General features: G+C 50.6%; 1 protein-coding gene across 1 annotated transcript; it reads right to left on the reverse strand.

Moving 5' to 3' along the window:
* Nucleotides 1-1,005: 1,005 nt before the first annotated feature.
* On the reverse strand, nucleotides 1,006-23,140 carry SNX27 (sorting nexin 27). The gene is made up of 12 exons (XM_058042788.1): nucleotides 22,875-23,140; nucleotides 17,451-17,682; nucleotides 15,830-16,022; nucleotides 14,079-14,143; nucleotides 13,062-13,166; nucleotides 12,094-12,172; nucleotides 10,460-10,623; nucleotides 9,185-9,274; nucleotides 8,038-8,187; nucleotides 5,963-6,091; nucleotides 4,393-4,452; nucleotides 1,006-3,136 (listed from the first exon to the last, which is right to left on the reverse strand). The coding sequence occupies exons 1-12, from the start codon at nucleotides 23,132-23,134 to the stop codon at nucleotides 3,089-3,091; spliced, it is 1,575 nt and encodes a 524-aa protein (XP_057898771.1). The 5' UTR covers nucleotides 23,135-23,140; the 3' UTR covers nucleotides 1,006-3,088.
* Nucleotides 23,141-23,436: the final 296 nt, after the last annotated feature.

Below are 23,436 nucleotides of genomic sequence, written 5' to 3' on the forward strand. Positions count from 1 at the left end.
CCACTTTTGGGATGTCCCCACTTTTGGGATGTCCCCACCAGGAGCCAGATGGACACGGAGTGGCCGATCCCAAGAATTCCTGGGAACTCCAAACCAGCCAAACCCAGGGGACACCGGGGGACACGGACACGGACAGGGACACGGACACGGACAGGGACACGGACACGGACACGGACACGGACACGGACACGCGGCTCCAGCCCCGAATCCCAAACCCCAAATGATCCCAAACGATCCCAAATCCGGGGGGTGCCAGCCCCCACCAGCCAAACTGGGGCCGTGTCCAGCCCGGAGCCACCCAGGACCCCCCAAACCCCAACAAACATCCCCAAACCAGTGCCCCCCAAAAACCAGTGCCCCAAACTGGGCTGGTGTCCCCAAACCAGTGCCCCAAGCACCCCCAAACTGGGACAATTCCCCCCCCAGCCCTCCCAAGTAGGGTCAGAGCCCCCCCAGGCCCCCCAAACTGGGTCCAATGTCCCCCCAGGCCCCCCAAACTGGGTCAGGCCCCCCCAAACTGGGTCCAATGTCCCCCCAGGCCCCCCAGACTGGGTCAGGGCACCCCCAAACCCCCCTCCCAGTGCCCCCAGCCCCCCCAAACAGTGCCCCCCCCTCTTCACCCCCATCCCCACTGTACATAACGGGGGCTGTTGGGCCCCCTCCGTGTCCCCCCCATTTTGGGGGGCTTTGGGACCTGCTGGGTTGATTTTGGGGGGTGGGGGGGGGGGGGGTTGGGGGAGGGGCAGTGAAGCCCCCTGGGCTCAAGGCTTTATTTATTTGCTATTTATTGCAGTTCCTTTCAGAATTGACTTTTTTTCTCTCTTTTTTTTTTTTTTTTTGATTTTTCTGTCGAAATAAAAAACAAAACAAAACAAAACAAAACAAAAAAAACCACCTTAAAAACCCCACTAAATTCCCAAAGTGCAGAAGTTTGAAACCTCCCAGGTTTTGGGGGGGACACGGGAGCACCCCCAGGGGAAGGAGCACGGCCACGGCCCTCCGGAATTTCCTCAATAAATCAATTTATTTAAAAGAATATGTTACAATTAATTACACTAAAGGGGCTTTTCCCGACTGGGAACCCGAGGAATGGGAGCAGCTGGAAGAGGGAAAATGGGACAAGAAAGGGGCAGGGTTTTCATTTCGTATTTTTTTGACCGATTTCTCCCCTTTTTTGGGTTTATTTTTTTGCTTTTTGGATTAAAAAAAATCCACAGGAAGACGGTTGAATTCTCCTTGATCCGTTAAAATTTGGGGCTAGAGGGAAAATTGGGATCAAAATTCATTTTTTTCCTGGGATTTTACCCAAACTGGGGGTGCTGAAGGAGATTTTAGGGGGGATTTTGGGGATCCCAAACCTCTCCCAGTTTCCCTCCCCCATTCCTGGGTTTTCCACAGCTCGGGGCTCCCGAGGACAACGGAAATCCAATTAATTACAGGGATCCAATTAATGGAATTAATTCCCGGCTCTCGGCTGCTCCAGAGCCGAGGATTTGGGATTTTCCCCCCTCAAAAAAGAAAAAATATTTTCCCCCATCCTGGCTCCAGGGGGAGGAGTGGGGAAAACCCCTTGCCAAAAAGGGAATTTTGGGGAAAATCCCAATTTGGAGCAATCCTGCTGGGTTTGGTTCCAAATATTCCCAAATTCACCCCAAACCTTGGTGGGACCAGCTCCAGGCCAGCCCAAAACCAGGCAAAATCAGCTTCTCCAGGTGATTTTTTTCCCTCCCAAAACATGGAAAAACTCACTCAAAAACAAGGAAAAAACAGCTTTTCCATAATTTTTCCTTCTAGGAATTCCTCAGCTGCCGGATCCACGGAAAAATCCCGCTCAAAAACCAAGGAAAAATGAATTTTCCACCTGATTTTTCCTCCCAAAACATGGAAAAATTGCACTCAAATCCAGGAAAAATGGCTTTTCCAGGTGATTTTTCCCTGTGGATAAAACCTGCTCAAATCCAAGGGAAAGTGGCTTTTCCACCTTATTTTTCCTCTCAAAAGATGGGAAAATCCCACTCCAAATTTAGGAAATTATCTTTTCCAGAGGGTTTTTCCCTCTGGCTGCTGCTCATTCACTCAAGACATGGAAAAAAAGGAAAAAAATGCTTTTCCAGCTCATTTTTTCCCTCCTGGAACATCCCAGCCACTAGATCTGTGGAAAAAATCCTGTTCAAAACCAGGGAAAATGAATTTTCCACCTTTTCCTCCAGAACTATGGAAAAAAAATCCAGCTCAAAATGAGTGAAAAATGGTTTTTTTCCAAGTTATTTTTCCTGCTTGGACACCCAAGTCATGGATAAAAAGTGCTCAAAAACAGGGGAAAAAATGGCTTTTTGAGGTTATTTTTCCCTCCTGGGAGCTGCCCAGCCACTGGAAGCAGGGAAAAATCCCATCAAAAATAAGGAAAATTGGCTTTTCCAGGTTATTTTTCCTCCTTGGATCCTGGAATGTCCCAGATCCCATCCCAAAGAACCAGGCACCCCCAAATCCCTGGGAAAACACCCCAAAAAGCAGGAAAACAAATCCATGAGCGGGATCCTTGTGCCAGGACTGGAATTTCCTTGGAATTTTACTCCTTTTGGATGTTTTTCCTGGTTTGTTTTTTTTTTTTTTTTTTTTTTAATCTGTAGTGATTAAAAACTGGATTGGGAGGAGAAAGAGGCAGAAAATCCCTTTAAATAAGAGCTGCTGCCACCCTGTGGGATTTTAAAGGAATTATTCTAAAGGAATTATTCCCCTGGATGCTAAAACAGGAATAGAACATTCCAGGGCTTTTTCCTGCTTTTTTTTTTCCCCTATTTTTCCACGTCTGACCCAGCAGAAACAACAAATTCTTAATTCCAGTTTAAAAAAAAAAAAAGAAAAAAAGAAAAATCCCAAAATTCCCAGCCTGGAGCTGGATCTGAGTGGGAAAGTGGAGCCCCCTCAGGTGGCTTTTCCCAATTTTTTTTGTGGTTTTTTTTTTTTTTCCCTCTGGAATTCCACAGAGATGACGGGCACGAATGGATTTGGAATTAATGAGATTTAGTTTTGGGGGGGGCTTTAATACAATAAGGGAATTTTGGGGGTTCTGGAAAAGCTGCCGGGGTTAAGTGGCCGCGTCCCTTTGCTGTGACCTGACCAGCTGGAAAAGGTTCTGGAAAAGAAGGGAAAGGGGACAAGGTGAGGGTGGGAAAATCTGGGAAATGGGATTGAGGAGAGGCTGGGAAGGGCTCAGGTCCCAGGCAGGGCTGCAGCTCACTGGGAGTGTCCCAGCCACAACCCCAACCCCAAATTAAATTTCAATTCCAATTCCAATTACAGTCCCAACTCCAATTCCAATTGCAATCCCAATGCCAATCCCAATTCAAATTTCTATTCCAATGCCAATTCCAAATCCAATTTAAATTCCAATCCCAACTCAAACTGCAACTCCAATTCCAATTCTAATCCCAATTCCAATCCCAATTTAAATTCCAATCCCAATCCCAGTAGCAATTTAAATTTCAATTCCAATCCCAACTCCAATTGCAATTTCAATCCCAATTCCAATTCCAATTTAAATTCCAGTTCCAATCCCAATTCAAATTCCAATTCCAATCCCAATTATTATCTCAATTCCAATCCCAATTTAAATTCCAAAGCCAATCCCAGTAGCAATTTAAATTCCAATTCCAATCCCAATCCCAATTCTTATCTCAATTCCAATGCCAATTTAATTTCCAATCCCAATCCCAATTCCAATTCCAATCCCAATCTTTATCTCAATTCCAATCCCAATTCTAATTCCAATTTAAAGTTCTATTTAAAGAGGGAGGAGGAGGGAAATGGGATGGAGAAGAAAGACTTCTCCCAGATTTATCCTGGCCATTCTCACCTTCTTTTCCCAGATTTATCCCAGGTAATTCTGGATAAATTAGAATTTATCCAAGGTTTTTCCCAGATTTATCCCAGGTCATTCCCACCTCCTTTTCCCCCTTTTCCCAGATTTATCCAGGTAATTCTGGATAAATTAGAATTTATCCAAGGTTTTTCCCAGATTTATCCCAGGTCATTCCCATCTCCTTTTCCCAGATTTATCCAGGTAATTCTGGATAAATTAGAATTTATCCAAGGTTTTTCCCAGATTTATCCCAGGTCATTCCCACCTCCTTTTCCCAGATTCATCCAGGTAATTCTGGATAAATCAGAATTTATCCAAGGTTTTTCCCAGATTTATCCCAGGTCACCCCCAGCTCCAGGAGCCTTTTCCCAACACCTGCAGCTCCTTTTTCCAGCTGCTCCAAGGAACCATCCCCACTCCCAGAGCTCCTCCCCTGGGATTATCCAGTCATTCCCTGAGGGAATTATGGACCAGGAGAAGCATTTCCCACTGAAATCCACCTGGGAAAGGGAAAAGTTTGGAATCCTCACCTCCTTCCTCCACTTGAGCTCGCAGAACACTCGCTCGAAGCACTCGTGCATGTAATTGAACTGTGGGGGGAAAAACGGGAATCAGGGAAAATCCAGGGAAAAACCAGGAGATCCAAGGAGGAATTGGGGGGTCCAGACTGGAGCCAGGAGCTCCTGGTTCCTGCTCGGAGGTTCTGGATCCAGCAGCTCCAGGGAGGATCCAGCAGCTCCAGACTGGAGCCAGGAATTCCAGGGAAAAGCCAGGAGCTCCTGGTTCTTGCCTGGAATTTCTGGATCCATCAGCTCCAGGAAGGAACCAGGAGGTACCAGGAGGTACCAGAGGAATTTCAAAGAGGAACCAGGAATTCCAAAGAGGAGCCAGCAGCTCCTGGGTCCAGCAGATCCAGAGGGGTCCTGAGGAATTGCAGGTGGGATTTGAGAGAATTCTGGGTGGGATTGGGACACTCACACATCCCATTCCCAAGGGGAATTCTAGGTGGGATTTGAGGGAATTCAATTCTAGGTGGGATTGGGGATACTCACACATCCCATTCCCAAGGGAATTCCACGTGGGATTTGAGGGAATTCTGGGCAGGATTGGGACACTCACACATCCCATTCCCAAGGGAATTCCAGGCAGAGTTTGAGGCAATTCTGGACGAGATTTGAGGAAATTCTGGGCTGGGTTTGAGGGAATTCCAGGCAGGATTTGAGGAAATTTTAGGCAGGGTTTGAGGGAATTCTGGTTGGGATTTGAGGGAATTCTGGGCAGGATTGGGACACTCACACATCCCATTCCCAAGGGAATTCCAGGCAGAGTTTGAGGCAATTCCAGGCAGGATTTGAGGGAACTGGGGGTGGGATGTGAGGGAATTCTGGCCGGGATTTGAGGAAATTCTGGGTTGAGTTTGAGGGAATTCCAGGCAGGATCTGAGGAAATTTTAGGCAGGGTTTGAGGGAATTTTGGTTGGGATTTGAGGGAATTCTGGGCAGGATTTGAGGAAATTCTGGGTTGGGTTTGAGGGAATCCCAGGCAGTATTTGAGGAAATTTTAGGCAGGGCTTGAGGGGAATTCTGGTTGGGATTTGAGGGAATTCTGGGCAGGATTGGGACACTCACACATCCCATTCCCAAGGGAATTCCAGGCAGAGTTTGAGGCAATTCCAGGCAGGATTTGAGGGAACTGGGGGTGGGATTTGAGGGAATTCTGGCCGGGATTTGAGGAAATTCTGGGTTGAGTTTGAGGGAATTCCAGGCAGGATCTGAGGAAATTTTAGGCAGGGTTTGAGGGAATTTTGGTTGGGATTTGAGGGAATTCTGGGCAGGATTTGAGGAAATTCTGGGTTGGGTTTGAGGGAATCCCAGGCAGTATTTGAGGAAATTTTAGGCAGGGTTTGAGGGAATTCCAGGCAGGATCTGAGGCAATTCCAGGCAGGATTTGAGGAATTTTTAGGCAGGTTTTGAGGGAATTCCAGGCAGGATCTGAGGAAATTTTAGGCAGGGCTTGAGGGGAATTCTGGTTGGGATTTGAGGGAATTCTGGGCAGGATCTGAGGCAATTCCAGGCAGGATTTGAGGGATGGGACACTCACGTAGGGGGTGAAGATCTTGACCCAGCGCGGTTTCTTCTCGGCGCGCGCGTACTCGAAGCAGAAGGCCATGCCCTCCTCGTCCGTGTCCCAGCGCTGCATCTCCTCCCACTCGAAGGCGATCACCTGGTTCTGTGAACCCCCAAAGCCAGGCAGCTGAGCCAGGACCCCAGGCAGGGGAGCCCCCGGGGCCAGGGTGGGTCAGGGGGTGAGGGGAAAGGGGGATTTGTCTCGGGTTTGGCACAGGGAGGGTTCCCGGAGTTATCCCGGTTCCCAAATCCCAGCCAGGAGCTCAGGGAGATCCCAGGGATTTGTAAATCCCAAGGTGCGGGGTCAGTGATGATCCCAGGGTAAATTCCAGGGAATTGGGATGATCCCCGGGGATTTGGGAACACAGTCCAGGTGCAAACCAAGGTGAGAGAGGTCAGTGATGATCCCAGGGATATCAGAATGATCCCCAGGAATTTGGGAACACAGTCCAGGTGCAAACCAAGTTTTGAAGTCAAGGGTAATCCCAGGGGTGTCAGGGATGATTCCAGCACAACCTCGAGGGATTCAGGAACACAGTCCAGGTGCAAATCCAAAGGTGTTGGGCTGGGGATGATCTCCAGGGATTCAGGAACACAGTCCAGGTGCAAATCAAGGTGGGAGACCAGGGATGATCCCAGGGATATCAAGATGATCCCCAGGGATTTAGGAACAGAGTCCAGGTGCAAATCCAAAGGTGTTGGGCTGGGGATGATCCCCAGGGATTTGGGGACAAGGGGCAGGTGCAAATCCAAGTTCTGAGGTCAGGGATGATCCCAGGGATTTGGGAACACAGTGATGGCACAAATCAAGGTGTGGGGCTGGGGATGATGGCAGGGATTTGGGAACATGGTGATGGTGTAAAACCCAGGCTGTGAGCTCAGGGACAACCCCAAGGATTTGGGGTGACCCCAGGGATTTGGGTGATGGTGTAAAACCCAGGGTGTGAACTCGGGGACAATCCCAGGACAAACCTCAGGGAACTGGATGATCCCAGGGATTTGGGAGCAGGGTGATGGTGTAAAACCCAGGCTGTGAGCTCGGGGACAATCCCAGAGAGCTGGGGTGACAATCTCAGGGATTTGGGAACATGGTGATGGTGTAAAACCCATGGTGTGAGCTTGGGGACAATCCCAGAGAGCTTGGGAGCAGGATGATGGTGTAAAACCCAGGCTGTGAGCTCAGGGACAACCCCAGGGAGCAGGGATGACAATCCCAGGGATTTGGGAACACAGTAATGGTGTAAAACCAAGGTGTGAGCTCAGGGACAATCCCAGGGGTTTGAAAACAGGATGATGGTGTAAAACCCAGGCTGTGAGCTCGGGGACAATCCCAGGGAGCTCGGGGACAATCCCAGAGAGCTTGGGAGCAGGATGATGGTGTAAAACCCAGGCTGTGAGCTCAGGGACAATCCCAGGGAGCTCAGGGACAACCTCAGGGATTTGGGAACAGGGTGATGGTGTAAAACCCATGGTGTGAGCTTGGGGACAATCCCAGAGAGCTCGGGGAGAATCCCACAGATTTGGGAGCAGGATGATGGTGTAAAATCCAGGCTGTGAGCTCGGGGACAATCCCAGAGAGCTTGGGGACAATCCCAGAGAGCTTGGGAGCAGGATGATGGTGTAAAACCCAGGCTGTGAGCTCACGGACAATCCCAGAGAGCTCGGGGAGAATCCCACAGATCTGGGAGCAGGATGATGGTGTAAAACCCAGGGCATGAGCTCAGGGACAACCCCAAGGATTCGGGAACAGGGTGATGGTGTAAAACAAAGGCTGTGAGCTCGGGGACAATCCCAGGGAGCTCGGGGACAACCTCAGGGATTTGGGGTGACCCCAGGGATTCGGGAACAGGGTGATGGTGTAAAACCCAGGGTGTGAGCTTGGGGACAATCCCAGGGAGTTGGAACGACCCCAAGGATTTGGGTGATGGTGTAAAACCCAACGTGTGAGCTCAGAGACAAGCCCAGGGATTCGGGGTGACCCCAGGGGCCCGGGAGGGCACACAGGCAGGGCTGTGGGGCTCAGAGATGAGCCAGGGCTGGCAGCAATACCTCGAGCTGGCCCTCCTCGGTGCAGGCGTGCAGCTTGAAGTGGCGGATGCTGATGGCAGAGATGACGTGGCCCTTGCGCCGCGAGTCGCACGAGCAGTGAGGGAAGGTGATCTCGTTGTAGCCCTCGCACGTCCGCAGCATGTTCAGGTACTGTGGGGACAGCAAGGTCACCAGGGAATGCACAGGGACCCACCAGGATGCCAGGGGTTCACTGCGATGCCAGGGAATTCACCAGGATGCCAAGGGAGTCACCAGGATGCCAGGAAGTCACCGGGATCTCAGGGAATTCACCAGGAGCCCCAGGGGTTCACCAGGGCCCCAGGGAATGCACTGGGGTCCCAGGGATTCACCAGGATCTCAAGGAATTCACCAGGGTCTCAAGGAATTCACCAGGATCTCAGGGAATTCACCAGGATTCCAGGGAATTCACCAGGATCTCAAGGAATTCACCAGGATCTCAGGGAATTCACCAAGATCTCAAGGAATTCACCAGGATCTCAGGGAATTCACCAAGATCTCAAGGAATTCACTGGGATTCCAGGGAATTCACCAGGATCTCAAGGAATTCACCAGGATCTCAGGGGATTCACCAGGATCTCAGGGAATTCACCAGGATCCCAGGAATTCACCAGGATCTCAGGGAATTCACCAAGATCTCAAGGAATTCACTGGGATTCCAGGGAATTCACCAGGATCTCAAGGAATTCACCAGGATCTCAGGGGATTCACCAGGATCTCAGGGAATTCACCAGGATCTCAGGGAATTCACCAGGATCTCAGGGAATTCACCAGGATCCCAAGGAATTCACCAGGATCTCAAGGAATTCACCAGGATCTCAGGGAATTCACCAGGATCCCAGGAATTCACCAGGATGCCAGGGAATTCACCAGGATTCTGGGATTCACCAGGATCTCAGGGATCTCAGGGAATTCACCAGGATCCCAGGGAATTCACCAGGATCTCAAGGAATTCACCAGGATCCCAGGAATTCACCAGGATCCCAGGAATTCACCAGGATCCCAGGGAATTCACCAACATTCCAGGGATTCTCCAGGATCCCAGGAATTCACTGGGATTCAGGATTCACTGGGATTCAGGATTCACCGGGATACAAACACGGGCAGGAATTCCAGGGAATTCACTCACCATGACCATCTTCCTCTGCTCACAGAGCTTCTGCAGCTGGTAGGATTTCTCCTCGGCTTTGATGTAGCCTTTCTTGACATCATCAACGGCCTGGGGATGGGGAAAAACATGGGAAAAATCTGGGAAAAACATGGGAAAAATCTGGGAAAAATCCAGGATTTGGGATGGGAGGAGGAGGAGCCACCTCATGCTTCATCCTCAGGGAACTGTGGGACCTTGGGGTGGCCTGAGAACTTTGGGGGGCCTCAATCCCATTAAAACAACCCAAACCCCATCCCATCTTGGGATCAACTATGGAACCCAAGGACTCCACGAGTTTTCCCCAACCAAAGGAGCATTCCAGAGGAATTCCAGGTGGGAACTGCTCACCTGCAGGACCTTGGAGTGGCTCAAGAACCTTGGGGTGGCCCAAGAACCTTGGGGTTCAATCCCATAAAAACAACCAAAACCCCATCATGTCTTGGGATCAACTATGGAACCCAAGGACCCCATAAGGTGCTCTCCCCACCTAAAGGGGCATTCCAGAGGAATTCCAGGTGGGAATTCCAGGTAGGAATTCTTCACCAGTAGGACCTTGGAGTGGCTTGAGAACCTTGGGGTGGCCCAAGAACTTTGAGGTATCTCAATCCCATAAAAACAACCAAAACCCCATCCCACCTTAGGATCAACTATGGGATCCAATGACCCCATGAGGGATTTTCTCCACCCAAAGGGGCATTCCAGAGGAATTCCTGCTGGGAATTCCTCACCTGCAGGACCTTGGAGTGGCTCGAGAACCTTGGGGTGGCCCAAGAACTCTGAGGTATCTCAATCCCATAAATACAACCAAAAACCCCATCCCACCTTGGGATTGATCAACCATGGGACCCAACCACCCCCAGAAGTTGTTCTCCCCACCCAGAGGAGCCGTTCCAGAGGAACTCCAGGTGGGAATTCCTTGGGGTGGCCCGAGAACCTTGAGGTATCTCAATCCCATAAAAACAACCAAAACCCCATCCCACCTTAGGATCAACTATGGGATCCAATGACCCCATGAGGGATTTTCTGCACTCAAAGGACCATTCCAGAGGAATTCCAGGTGGGACTTCCTCACCTGCAGGACCTTGGAGTGGCTCGAGAACCTTGGGGTGGCCCAAGAACCTTGGGATTCAATCCCATAAAAACAACCAAAACCCCATCCCGCCTTGGGATCAACTATGGGACCCAAGGACCCCGTGAGGGATTTTCTGCACTCAAAGGGACATTCCAGAGGAATTCCAGGCGGGAGCTCCGTACCTGGTGGAAGAAGTAGGCGACGGCCAGGTCGTTGTCGTTGAGCAGCGCCTCCTCCTCGGTGGTGAAGAGCCACTTGCGCAGCGTCAGGCACGTCCCCGGCACGGCCGAGGTGTAGTTCTGCACGTAGAGCTTGTGGGGGAACTCGTTGGGAGCCAACTTCCGCACTGGCGCAGCCCCGAGAGCCCGCACAGGCCGGGGAATGGCGGGGTCAGGGCGTGGGGAGGACAGCGGTTCCAGGAGAGCCAAAAGAATTGGCGTTAAAATGGGGTTCGCCACCAGGAAACCGTCAAAAAAACACCTTCAAAATGGTCCCAAATACTTCAAAATGACCCCAAATCGTCCAGAATGACCCCCAAAACCTTCCAGAATGATCTCAAAACCTTCCAGAATTACATCAAATCCTTCCAGAGTGGTCCCAAACCTTCCAGATCTCAAATCCTCCAGAATGACCCCAGATCCTTACAGGGTGATCCCAAACCCTTCCAGAATAATCCCAAATTCTTCAGGATTACCCCAAATCCCTTCAGAATGACCCCAAATCCTTCCAGAATGATCTCAAAACCTTCCAGAATGATCTCAAAACCTTCCAGAATTACATCAAATCCTTCCACAGTGGTCCCAAACCTTCCAGATCTCAAATCCTCCAGAATGGTCCCAGATCCTTCCGGAGTGACCCCAGATCCTTCCAGGGTGATCCCAAACCCTTCCAGAATGATCCCAAATTCTTCAGGATTACCCCAAATCCCTTCAGAATGACCTCAAATCATTCCAGAACGACCCCGAATCCTTCCAGAGTGATCCCAAATCCCCACAAAACCCAAAAGCCCTGGAATCTGGAGGAATATCCCAAAAATCCCAGGTGTGGTTCTGCATGTAGAGCTTGCGGGGGAACTCGTTAAGAGCCAATTTCTGCACTGAGAAATCCTGGGAAATCAGGGAAACATTCCCTCAAATTGTGCCAGGGGAGGTCCAGGTTGGATATTTGGGAATGTTTCCCCATGAAAAGGTGGAAGGGGATGCTCAGGGCAGGGTGGAGCCACCATTCCTGGGAATTATCCCAAAAATTCCTGGCAGTGGCACCCGGGGGATGGAATTTGGTGGGACTGGCCTCAATCTCAGGGAGCTTTTCCAGCCAGGATGATTTTCAATCCCTGGGAGTGCCAAATTCCAGCTTGGATCAACCTGGGACTGTGGGAGGCCCCAAGATCCCGATGATCTTTAAGGATCTTTAAGGATCCCAAACCATTGCAGGATTCCCTGCTTTAATGGGATTTTAGGGATAAATCCTTCCCTATCCCAGGTTATTCCATGGATTCCCCATCCCTGGAACCACCCAAAACCAGCTTGGATCAACCTGGGACTGTGGGAGGCCCCAAGATCCCGATGATCTTTAAGAATCTTTAAGGATCCCAAACCATTGCAGGATTCCCTGCTTTAATGGGATTTTGGGGATAAATCCTTCCCTATCCCAGGTTATTCCATAGATTCCCACCCAAAACCAGCTTGGAGCAGCCTGGCATGGCAGGAACCCCACAAATTCCACAATCCCACCCTGAAGACCTGCAGATCCCTCCATTTTTTGTTTTTCCCAGCTTTTTATTTTTCCCCCAAATCCCACGGGATTCCGGGCTCACCGAAGGAGTGGTTGATGACCTCGAAGAGGGCGAAGTAGTTGGCGGTGACGCTGTCCATGCCCACCTTGGCAGCCACCGCCTGGAAAACGCCGGGAAAACGGGATCAGCGCCAGCCGGGCATTGCCGGGAATTCCCTGACCACGGAAAACCCCGTTGGAATTCTGCCAGCACAGCCAGGCCAGCTCTTCATTCCCCTTTTTGCTCCCCAATTCCTGGGGGTGTCAAAGTTGTGGGGTCCCCAAAATTCCAGCTTGGATTCCCCATGGAAAAGGAGTGGGGAATTTCCATCCGGGGTCATTCCACGGTGTGGAATTCCATGGGATGAGTCCTGAACACACACAAATCCTTTTTATCTGCAGGATTCTGGAATTCCCACTCTTTTCCAGCAGAATTTTCAATTCCTTTTTCCAAAGGGTCTGCGCTGTGTTATTTTATTCCACATAATCCATGGATCCAGTGGATCCCAGCCCTCAAAAAATGGGGGGAAATCCAGGTGGGAAAAGAAGAAAATCCAGGTGGGAAAAGAAGAAAATCCAGGTGGAGGAAAGGAAAATCCAGGTGGAGGAAAGGGAAATCCAGGTGGGAAAAGGGGAAATCCAGGTGGAGGAAAGGAAAACCCAGGTGGACGAGAGGGAAATCCAGGTGGAGGAAAGGAAAATTCAGGTGGGAAAAGAGGAAAATCCAAGCGGGAAAAGGGAAAATCCAGGTGGAAGGGAAGAAAATCTGAATGGGAAAGGAAAACTGAGTGATGGGAAGGAAATTCCAGGTGGGAAAAGAGGAAAATCCAGGTGAAGAAAAGGAAAATCCAGGTGGGAAAAGAGGAGAATCCAGGTAAGAAAGGAAAACTGAGTGACAGGAAGGAAATTCCAGGTGGGAAAAGAGGAAAATCCAGGTGAGGGTGGGGAATTCGATTTGAGGGGATGGGAATTCCCAGTGGGAAGGACAATTCCAGGTGGGAATGGGCTCACCTGGTACACCTGGTCCGTGGTGCTGTTCTTCTTCACCCTCACTGTCACCGTGGTGACGTCCGGGAGCGCCACCCGCAGCTCCACGTCGGAGACGCCGTTGTAATTCTGGGGAAAAGGGAAGGGAAAATCCCCCAAAAATCAGGAATTCCCGGTTTCCCAGTTATTTATGATCCCTAAAAATCCCCCAGTGGGAATTCAGTGTGGGAGGAGGGACGGGGTTGGGTTTTTCTCCTGAGGGGATGGTCAGGGAGCTCCAGCTTTGGGACCAATTCACCCTCTGGAATTCCTGCTCACTCCCAGGATTCTGAAGGATTGTGGGGTTTGGAGGAATTCTGGGAGCTTCGGGTGCCTCAATCCCATAAAAACCAGGCAGAATTGTCCCCAAAATCTGTGGATGTGGCACTTGGGGACAGGAATCAGAGGTGGTCTTGGGGACTGTGGGACCTGAGGAGCTCCGAGGGCTGTTCCAGCTTTGGACATTCCATGGAAGTCTTTGGGGTTTTTCCATGGAATTCTCTTGGACCAATCCCATAAAAATCAGGTGGAATTGTCCCCAAAACTCATGGATGTGTCACCTGGGGACAGGAATCAGAGGTGGCCTTGGGGACAGAGGGACATGAGGAGATCCAAGGGGTTTTCTAACTTTGGTGATTCCGTGGAAGGGTTTTTCTCCATGGAATTCTGCTGGACCAATCCCATAAAAATCAGGTGGAATTGTCCCCAAACCCCATGGATGTGGCACTTGGGGACAGGGATCAGAGGTGGCCTTGGGGACAGTTGGATATGAGGAGCTCTGAGGGCTTTTCCATGGAAGATTTTTTCCCTACGGAATTCAGTTGGACCAAGCCTCAATCCCACCAAAAATGGTTGGAATTGTCCCAAAACCCCACGGATGTGGCACTTGAGGACAGGGATCAGGAGTGGCCTTGGGGACAGCTGGACAGGAGGGGTTTTCCCACCTTGGTGATTCCATGGAAGGGTTTTTTCCATGGAATTCCACGGGATGACGCCACCCACCTCGTCCGACTCCGACAGGAATTCCTGCATGATGTCGCTCTCGCCGATGACCCGGATGGAGCACACTGTGGGACACACGGAATGTCACACGGAATGTCACCAGGACCTGGGAATGTCCCCTCCAGGGGCAGCCCAGCAACCATTTCCCATCATCCCAACTCATCCTGAAGGGAATTCCTGCACCTGGGTCACCTCCTGTCCCCAGGGTCACCATCAACCCCATGTTCTCCATGTCCTGGTGTCCCTCATGGATCCAAACCCTCTCCAGGGTGATTGAGCGTCCCCAGGGTCACCTCCTGTCCCCAGTGTCACCGTTAACCCCATGTTCTCCATGTCCTGGTGTCCCTCATGGATCCAAACCCTCTCCAGGGTGATTGAGTGTCCCCACTGTCACCATTAACTCCATGTTCTCCATGTCCTGATGTCCCTCATGGATCCAGAACCTCTCCAAGGTGATTGAGTGTCCCCAGGGTCACCTCCTGTCCCCTGGGTCACCTCCAGTGTCACTGTTAATTCCATGTTCTCCATGTCCTGGTGTCCCTCATGGATCCAGACCTTCTCCAAGGTGAATCAGGCCATCATCTGCAATGCCCTGAGTGTCACCTGCATCACCTCCTGTCCCCTGGGTCACCTCCAGTGTCACTGTTAATTCCATGTTCTCCATATCCTGGTGTCCCTCATGGATCCAGAACCTCTCCGAGGTGACTGAGTGTCCCCAGGGTCATCTCTGTCACTCCTGTCCCCTGGGTCACTGTTAACCCCATGTTCTCCATGTCCTGGTGCCCTTCATGGATCCAGAACCTCTCCAAGGTGGATCCACCCCAAAATCCCAACCCAACCACCCCAAACCTCCCAGAGCAAACCCACAAACGGAACAGGAACACCTCCTGGGAATGCCGGTGAGGGGTTTTGGGATGAGAGAGGATTTTGGGGTGCAGGATTGGGCTGAGGATGGATTTAGGGTCGAGGATGAATTCTGGGGTACAGGATTGGGCTGAGGATGGATTTAGGGATGAGGAGGGATTTTGAGATGAGGGATTTTTGGCTGAGGGTGGATTTTGGGCTGAGAAGGGATTCTGGGTTGCAGGATTGGTCTGACAATGGATTTAGGGACGAGGAGGGATTTTGAGCTGGGGGATTTTGGGCTGAGGATGGATTTAGGGTCGAGGAGAGATTTTGGGGTGCAGGATTGGGCTGTGGAGGGATTTAGGGTCGAGGAGAGATTTTGAGGTGCAGGATTGGGCTGAGGATGGATTTAGGGTCCAGGAGAGATTTTGGGGTGCGGGATTGGGCTGAGGGATTTAGGCATGAGGATGAATTTTGAGCTGAGGGGTTTTGGGCTCAGGATGGATTTAGGGTCAAGGAGGGATTCTGGGGTGCAGGATTGGCAAGAGGACGGATTTAGGGCTGAGGAGGGATTTTGAGATGAGGGATTTTTGGCTGAGAAAGGATTTTGGGACAAGGAGGGATTTTGGGGTGCAGGATTGGGACGAGGATGGATTTAGTGATGAGGAGAGATTTTGAGCTGAGGGATTCTGGGCTGAGGATGGATTTAGGGTCGAGGAGGGATTTAAGGACAAGGAGGGATTCTGGGGTGTGTGATTGGCCTGAGGATGGATTTAGGGACGAGGACAGACTTTGGGGTGCGGGATTGGGCTGAGGATAGATTTAGGGACGAGGAGGGATTTTGGGGTGCGGGATTGGGACGAGGATGGATTTAGGGTCCAGGAGGGACTCTGGGAGCAGCTCACCCTTCTCCAGGTACTCCTCCAGGCCCCTCCTGCGGGCGTCCAGCTGCTGCTCGGACAGCGAGAACGGCCACTTGCCGGGCAGGCGTGGGAAGGTGAAGTTGGCGAATTCGCGCTTCAGGTTCTGGTGCAGGATGGCGAATTCCCGGTAGCGCTTGGAGCACAGCTGCCTCCCGGCCATGTAAACGTTGTACACCTAGGGAGAGAGCCCCCACAATTCCCAAATGTTCCCCCAATGTTCCCCACAGCTCAGCCGTGCCCTGCTGGAGAGAAGGGTTTGGGGAAAGAGGAGGGGAATGTGCTGAGCTGGAGATTGGGGGTGTGCCTGCTGATCCCGGCATTCCAGGGCTTCAGAAATCCCAAATCTTGGGATTCAGGGTCATAGATACTTCTCATGAGACACTGAGAGGTCCCAAACCACCCATTTTCCATCCAAAGCCCAAAATCTTGGGATTTAAGTTCCTGGCTCCTTCCCATGGAATAGAGAGAGATCCCAAACTCCCCATGTTTCATCCACAGCCCCAAAAGTCGGGATTTGGGATCATGGATACTTCCCATGGGACACTGACAGATCCCAAACTCCTCATGTTGCATCCCAAGTCCCAGATTTTGGGATTTTAGGCTAAATCTCACTTTGGGATTTCAGCATTCCTATATTCCAATGTATTCCAATATTCCAACAGCCCTGTATTCCTATGTTCAATATTCCAACATTCCCATACCATAACAGTCCTGTATTCCCATATTTCAATATTCTTATATTTCAAGAATCCTGTTTCAATATTCCTAAATTTCAATATTCCAACAGCTTTGTTTTCCTAAATTCCAACATTCCTAAATTTCAGCATTCCAATATATTCCAATATTCCAACAGCCTTGTATTACTATGTTCAATATTCCAACATACCTATATCATAACAGTCCTATATTCCAACATTCTTATATTTCAACAATCCCATGTTTCAATATTCCTAAATTTCAATATTCCAACATTCCTAAATTTCAGCATTCCTGTATTCCAATATATTCCAATATATTCCAATATTCCAACAGCCTTGTATTACTATGTTCAATATTCCAACATACCTATACCATAACAATCCTATATTCCAACATTCTTATATTTCAACAATCCTATGTTTCAATATTCCTATGTTTCCAATATTCCAACAGCCCTGTTTTCCTAAATTCCAACATTCCTAAATGTCAGCATTCCTGTATTCCAACAGCCCTGTTTCCCTAAATTCCAACATTTCTAAATTTCAGCATTCCTGTGTTCCAATATATTCCAATGTATTCCAATATATTCCAATAACTTTGTATTACTATGTTCAATATTCCAACATTCCCATACCATAACAGTCCTGTATTCCCGTATTTCAATATTATTACATTTCAACAATCCTGTTTCAATATTCCTAAATTCCAATATTCCAACAGCCCTGTATTCCTATCCTCAACATTCCAATACCACAACATCCCTACATTCCAACAGTCCCATATTTCAACAATCCCACATTTCAACCCCGCTACTGAGTGCGAACAACCCCCATAACCCCACAAACAACCAAAACCCCAAACCCACAGATTCCCCCCCGTTCCCAGGGGGGAAAAAAAGCCTCACCACGAACTTCTCCCCGCTCTGCTCCACGTGTTTGTAGGTGGGGATGGAGATGGGCACCGCCTGCTTCTCGCTGTAGTCGTAGAAGGGCGGCCCCAGCGGCTCCTCGGGCGGCTCCAGGCTCTCGGCCTCGTGCGGCGGCACCGACAGCACCGTGAGCACCAGCTCCTTCTCGCCGGCGCGGATCAGATCCACCACCTGCTTGTGCGTGGCTCCCTCCACGTTCACCCCGTTCCTAAAGGGAAAAACATCCCAAAGTTCATGGAGCAGATCCACCACCTGCTTGTGGGTAGTTCCTTCCACATTCACCCCGTTCCTAAAGGGAAAAACATCCCAAAGTTCATGGAGCAGATCCACCACCTGCTTGTGCGTGGCTCCCTCCACGTTCACCCCATTCCTGCATGGAAAAACATCCCAAAGTTCATGGAGCAGATCCACCACCTGCTTGTGGGTAGTTCCTTCCACATTCACCCCGTTCCTAAAGGGAAAAATATCCCAAAGTCCAATGGAGGAGATCCACCACCTGCTTGTGTGTGGCTCCCTCTACGTTCACCCCATTCCTGCATGGAAAAATATCCCAAATTCTCATTGAGTTCCCATGGAGCAGATCCACCACTTGCTTGTGCGTGGTTCCTTCCATATTCACCCCGTTCCTAAAGGGAACAAATCCCAAATTCCCATTGAATTCCCACGGAGCAGATCCACCACCTGCTTGTGCGTGGCTCCCTCCACGTTCACCCCGTTCCTAAAGGGAAAAACATCCCAAAGTTCATGGACCAGATCCACCACCTGCTTGTGGGTGGTTCCTTCCACATTCACCCCGTTCCTAAAGGGAAAAATACCCCAAAGTTCATGGAGCAGATCCACCACCTGCTTCTGCGTGGTTCCCTCCATGTTCACCCTGCTCCTAAAGAGAAAAATATCCCAAATTCCCATTGAGTTCCCATGGATCAGATCCACCACCTGCTTGTGCGTGGCTCCCTCCACATTCACCCCACTCCTAAAAGGAAAAATATCCCAAATTCCCATTGAGTTGCCATGGAGCTTCTCTTCCTGGTGGATTGGTGATGATTGACATTCTGGGTGTTAATCAAGAGCTCAATTAGCTCCCATTGTCTGTCCCTGCAGATTCCAGAGCGTTCCAGAGCCTGGGAAGGCACAGGCGGGAGCTGGATGCTGGATCTGGGAGGGAAGGATGGAAAAAGGACCTGGAGCATCCCTTGGTGTTGGATAAGGATGGGGAAGGGTGGGCTTTTCATGGAAAACACCCTTGGATGGGTGATCTTTGGGGTTTTCCAGGATAGGGATGAGCTGGGCAGTGCCAGAGCCATAAGTGAGTGCCCACATCCCAAATATCCCGCATAAATCCCAGCAGGAATCCCTCAGGAGCAGAACAACCTCCCCAAAAATTCTGCTGGGAAGGAAATCCCACACGGAATCAACACCCTGAACACCCCAAACCCAGCCAGGCAGCTCCTCCAGGGCCTGGATTTTGGGGAGTTCCCTCTGGAGGAACCGGGGTGGCCGGGAGAGCGGATTTCCCGCCCCGATCCCGCTGCTCCCGTGAAAGGAAGGGAAATCAGAGCTATTCTGGGACTCCTGGCTTATTGTTTCCTCCTCCAGGAATTCCAGGAGTTGGGATTTTTCACAGAGCTGAGGAAAATGAGGGGGGTTCAATGTTGCCTCGGGAATTTTTGGTTTCTGGAGCAAAAGATGGGAATGCTGGGATGTGGGAACTGGGTAATCTTGGAATATTGAAAAATAGAAATATTGGAATATGGGGACATTGAGTTATGGGAATATTGGCGTATTGGAATATAGGGAAATAGGAATTCCCAATGTTGGAATACTGGGATATTGCAATACTGAAATATTGGAATATTGAAATGTTGAAATATTGAAATATAGGAATAATGAAATATTGGAATATAAGGAAATAGGAATTCCCAATGTTGGAATACTGGGATATTGCAATACTGAAATATTGGAATATTGAAATGTTGAAATATTGAAATATAGGAATAATGAAATATTGGAATATAGGGAAATAGGAATTCCCAGTGCTGGAATACTGGGATACTGCAATACTGAAATATTGGAATACTGAAATGTTGAAATATTGAAATATAGGAATAATGAAATATTGGAATATAAGGAAATAGGAATTCCCAATGTTGGAATACTGGGATATTGAAATAGTGAAATATTGGAATATTGAAATATAGGAATATTGAAATATTGGGATGTAAGGCTATTGGAAAATCGGAATACTGGAATATTGAATATTAAAAAATAGAGATATTGGAATATGGGGACATGAGTTATGGGAATATTGGTGTATTGGAATATAGGGAAATAGGAATTACCAGTGCTGGAATACTGAGATATTGCAATACTGAAATATTGGAATATTGAAACATAGGAATATTGAAATATTGGAAGACAGGATTACTAAAAATCGCTGAAATATAGGAATATTAAAATATTGGAATATTGGAATGTCAAAATACTGGAATATTGAAATATTGGAAGGTGGGATTACTAAAAAAACTGAAATATAGGAATATTAAAATATTGGAATATTGAAATATTGGAACACAGGAATACTGAAATATAGGAATATTGAAATATTGGAATATTGAAATATTGGGATGCAAGGCTATTGGAAAATTGGAATACTGGAATATTGAAATATTGGAAAACAGGGCTGTTGGGAAATTGAAATATTGGAATGCAGGAACACTGGATTATTGAAATATGGGGGTCCATAAATACTGGAATATTGAAATATTGGGATACATCAATACTGGAATATTGAAATATTTGGATACAGGAATACTGGAATATTGAAATATTGGGATACATAAATACTTGAATATTGAAATATTTGGATACAGGAATACTGGAATATTGAAATGTTGGGATACATCAATACTGGAATATTGAATATTGGGATACATAAATAATGGAATAGGGCAAGAGCCAACCTGGCAGCCCTACAGGACACAGGGACAAATTAAAGCCACTTCTCCCAGGAAATAATTGGATAAACCAAGAGGAAATTCCCAATCCTTCCACCTCCCATAGGAAAACCAGGACTGGGAGACCACAAGCAAACCCTCATTAACCATCATTAACCCCAGGGCTTAATTATTTCACACACCATCCCCCAGCCCTCACCTGGGACCGGCCACTGAACCCCATAATTCCAGCACCAAGCTCCATACCTGTCTCTCATGCCAAACTCAGCTTTTTAAATGTTCCCCAAAACGCTCAAAATTGAGGGAAAATTTCATCCCAGTGCCCACAAAACCCTCCCCCCTCAGTTTGAGGACACTGCTCCCCCAATTGGCACATCCAGGTACAGAATTCCTCCTGCTCCCAGTACTTCTCCTGCACGGAAAAATCAAAGAATCGGGAATTTGGGTCAGCTGGGACAGAGCCAAATCCCAGCTGGGATTTCTGCAGGATTCACCAGCCACGGGCAGCTCCTCACACCCCTTGGACTTCCAGAGCTGGCAGCAAAACATTCCTGCAGCTCGGAAATGCCTGGAATTAATCAGTAATTGCACTTAACCGACCCGGAGCGAAGTGTGGCAGTGGGAGGATCCAGAGGGATCCCTGAAAACCAAACCCCACGCTGGGGTTTGAGGGATTTCAGCCCAAAAACAAAGTTTAAGGGTTTTTCTTTTTTTTTTTTTAGGGGGAAAGGAAGATGAGTTTCCACACAGCAGGAATATTCCCATGGGAAGGTGTTTTCTGGGTTATAGTTACAATTTTGGGTTTGAAAAAGCAGCAGCTGGAGAATATGAGAGGCAGGAATGGGAAGGAAGTGTCTGCAGGTTGGAATCCAAGGGGGTTTATCCCTAAAAATGCTGCTTTGCCCTCCCCAGGATGGTCCTCACACTGAAATCTGAGGGGTTTAGCCCTAAAAATGCTCCCTCTGCCCTTCCTAGGAGTCTCCACATTGAAATCCAAGGATTTTATCCCTAAAAATTCCCTCGTGACCTCCCCAGGAGCGTCCCCATGTTCCCCCTGTAAGAGCCCCCCTAAAACCCCCAATGAGGGTTGGGGAGCTCAGTTTGGGCTCAGCCTCCTCCTCAGGACCCCCCCCAAATTCCCCTTAAGGGCTGGGGGTCTCAATCCCCCTCATGACATTCTCACCAAGGGATCCTCAGCCCCCTCAGGATCCCCCCAAAATTCCCACAAAGGGTTGGGGGCTCAACTTCCCTCTCACCCTCAGCCCTCTCAGGACACCCCCAAAACCCCCTCAAAGCTCATCATAACCTCAGCAAGGGATTCTCAGTGCCCGCAGGATCCCCCCAAACTCCTAAAAAGGGGTGAGGGTCTCATGATACCTTCACCAAGGGACCCCCAACAGCCCCCAAATTCCCACAAAGGGCTGGGGGTCTCAACCAAGGGACCCTCAACCCCCTCAGGACCCCCCAAATTCCCACAAAGGGCTCATGACACTCTCACTAATGGATCCTCAGCCCCCTCAGGACCCCTCAAACTCCTAAAAAGGAGTGAGGGTCTCATGATATTTTCACCAAGGGACCCTCATCCCCCTCACAGAACGCCCCCAGACCCCACCAAGGGCTCATCGGCTCCTCACCAAGAGACCCTCAGCCCCCTCAGAGCCTCCTCAGGACCCCCAGATCCCCTCCAAGGGCCGGGGGTCTCACCCCACCCCATGACACCCTCATCAAGGGATCCTCAGCCCCCTCAGGATCCCCCAAACTCCTAAAAAGGGGTGAGGGTCTCACCCCCCTCATGACATGTTCACCAAGGGACTCTCACAGAACGCCCCCAGACCGCACCAAGGGCTCATCCCCTCCTCACCACAGCATCACCGAGGGACCCTCAGCCCCCTCAGATCCCCTCAAGGGCTGGGGGGGGGTCTCACCTCACCCCATGACACCCTCACGATCCCTCAAATCCCCACCAAGGCTCGGGGGCTCCCCCTCCTCCCCAGTCACACCCTCACCGGGGGACCCTCAGAGCCCCCAAAACCCCCAAATCTCACCAAAGGGCGCTCGGCCCCCTCAGGATTCCCCCCAAACCCCCAGCAAGGGCTGGGGGTCTCAGTCCCTCCTCAGCACACGATCCTCAGCCCCCTCACGACCCCCCAAATACCCCCTAGAGCCGGGGGGTCTCAATCCCCCTCATGACACCCTCACCCAAGGCCCCGCAGAGCCCCTCAGCACCCCAACACCGCACCAAGGGCTCGGTGTCCCCTCAGCCCGGGCCCCTCAGAGCCCCCTCATGGCCCCCAAAGCCCCCTCATCGCCCCCAGCCCCCCCAGAGCCCCCTCAGGACCCCCATTCCCGCTCAGTTCCCGCTCCCCCGGGACTGCCCCTGTGTGTGGGGCGCGTTCCCGGGCCCGGCTGCCGGGGGGCTGTGGGTGGGCGGCCCCCCCGTACTCACACCTCCAGGATGCGGTCCCCCTTGCGCACCCCGGCGCGGTCGGCGGCCCCTCCGCCCAGCACGGCGCTGACGTGCTGCAGCGGCGCGTACAGCTCGCCGTTGATGCTGCGCAGCTGCCCGCCTTCGCTCACTTGTCCGCGGACGTTAAAGCCGTAACCCGACTCGGACTTGACGATGCGGACGACGCGGGGCCCGCCCGGGGGTCCCTCCCCGGCCCCGTTCCGCGCCCCCGGCCGCACTTCGCCCTCCTCGTCCGCCATCTTGGCGTCCGCGCACGGCGCGCGTCACGAGACCGGGCCCGCGACGGCCGCCGTAGGGACCCGCCCCTCCCGTCCCCGCCGCGGGGAGCGATGGGAAACGGAGTCCGCGGAGCTGCCGAGCGCCGTTAGCGCGCCGCGGGCCGCGGGGGATGATGGGAAATGCAGTCAGAGGCGGAGAGGCGGGGACAACGCGGCGCATGCGCTGTGGGCGTGGGCATGGGGATGTTGCCATGGGAACGGGGCTGTTGTCATGGGAAGGAGGGGGCGTTGCCGTGGAAACCGAGGGGTTGTTACCATGGGAA

This window comes from Melospiza georgiana, chromosome 33 (assembly GCF_028018845.1).
Source record: "Melospiza georgiana isolate bMelGeo1 chromosome 33, bMelGeo1.pri, whole genome shotgun sequence".
In the NCBI taxonomy this organism is placed as follows: Eukaryota; Metazoa; Chordata; class Aves; order Passeriformes; family Passerellidae; genus Melospiza; species Melospiza georgiana.

Excerpts from the sequence above, each read along its gene's own strand:
- SNX27 (XM_058042788.1), bottom strand. The coding sequence starts at position 23,134 with ATGGCGGACGAGGAGGGCGAAGTGCGGCCGGGGGCGCGGAACGGGGCC. Across the intron at positions 9,275-10,459 it reads TCGCCTACTTCTTCCACCAG|GCCGTTGATGATGTCAAGAA; the intron begins GTACGGAGCTCC and ends CCCCATCCCCAG. Across the intron at positions 4,453-5,962 it reads TCAAGATCTTCACCCCCTAC|TTCAATTACATGCACGAGTG; the intron begins GTGAGTGTCCCA and ends TTCCCCCCACAG.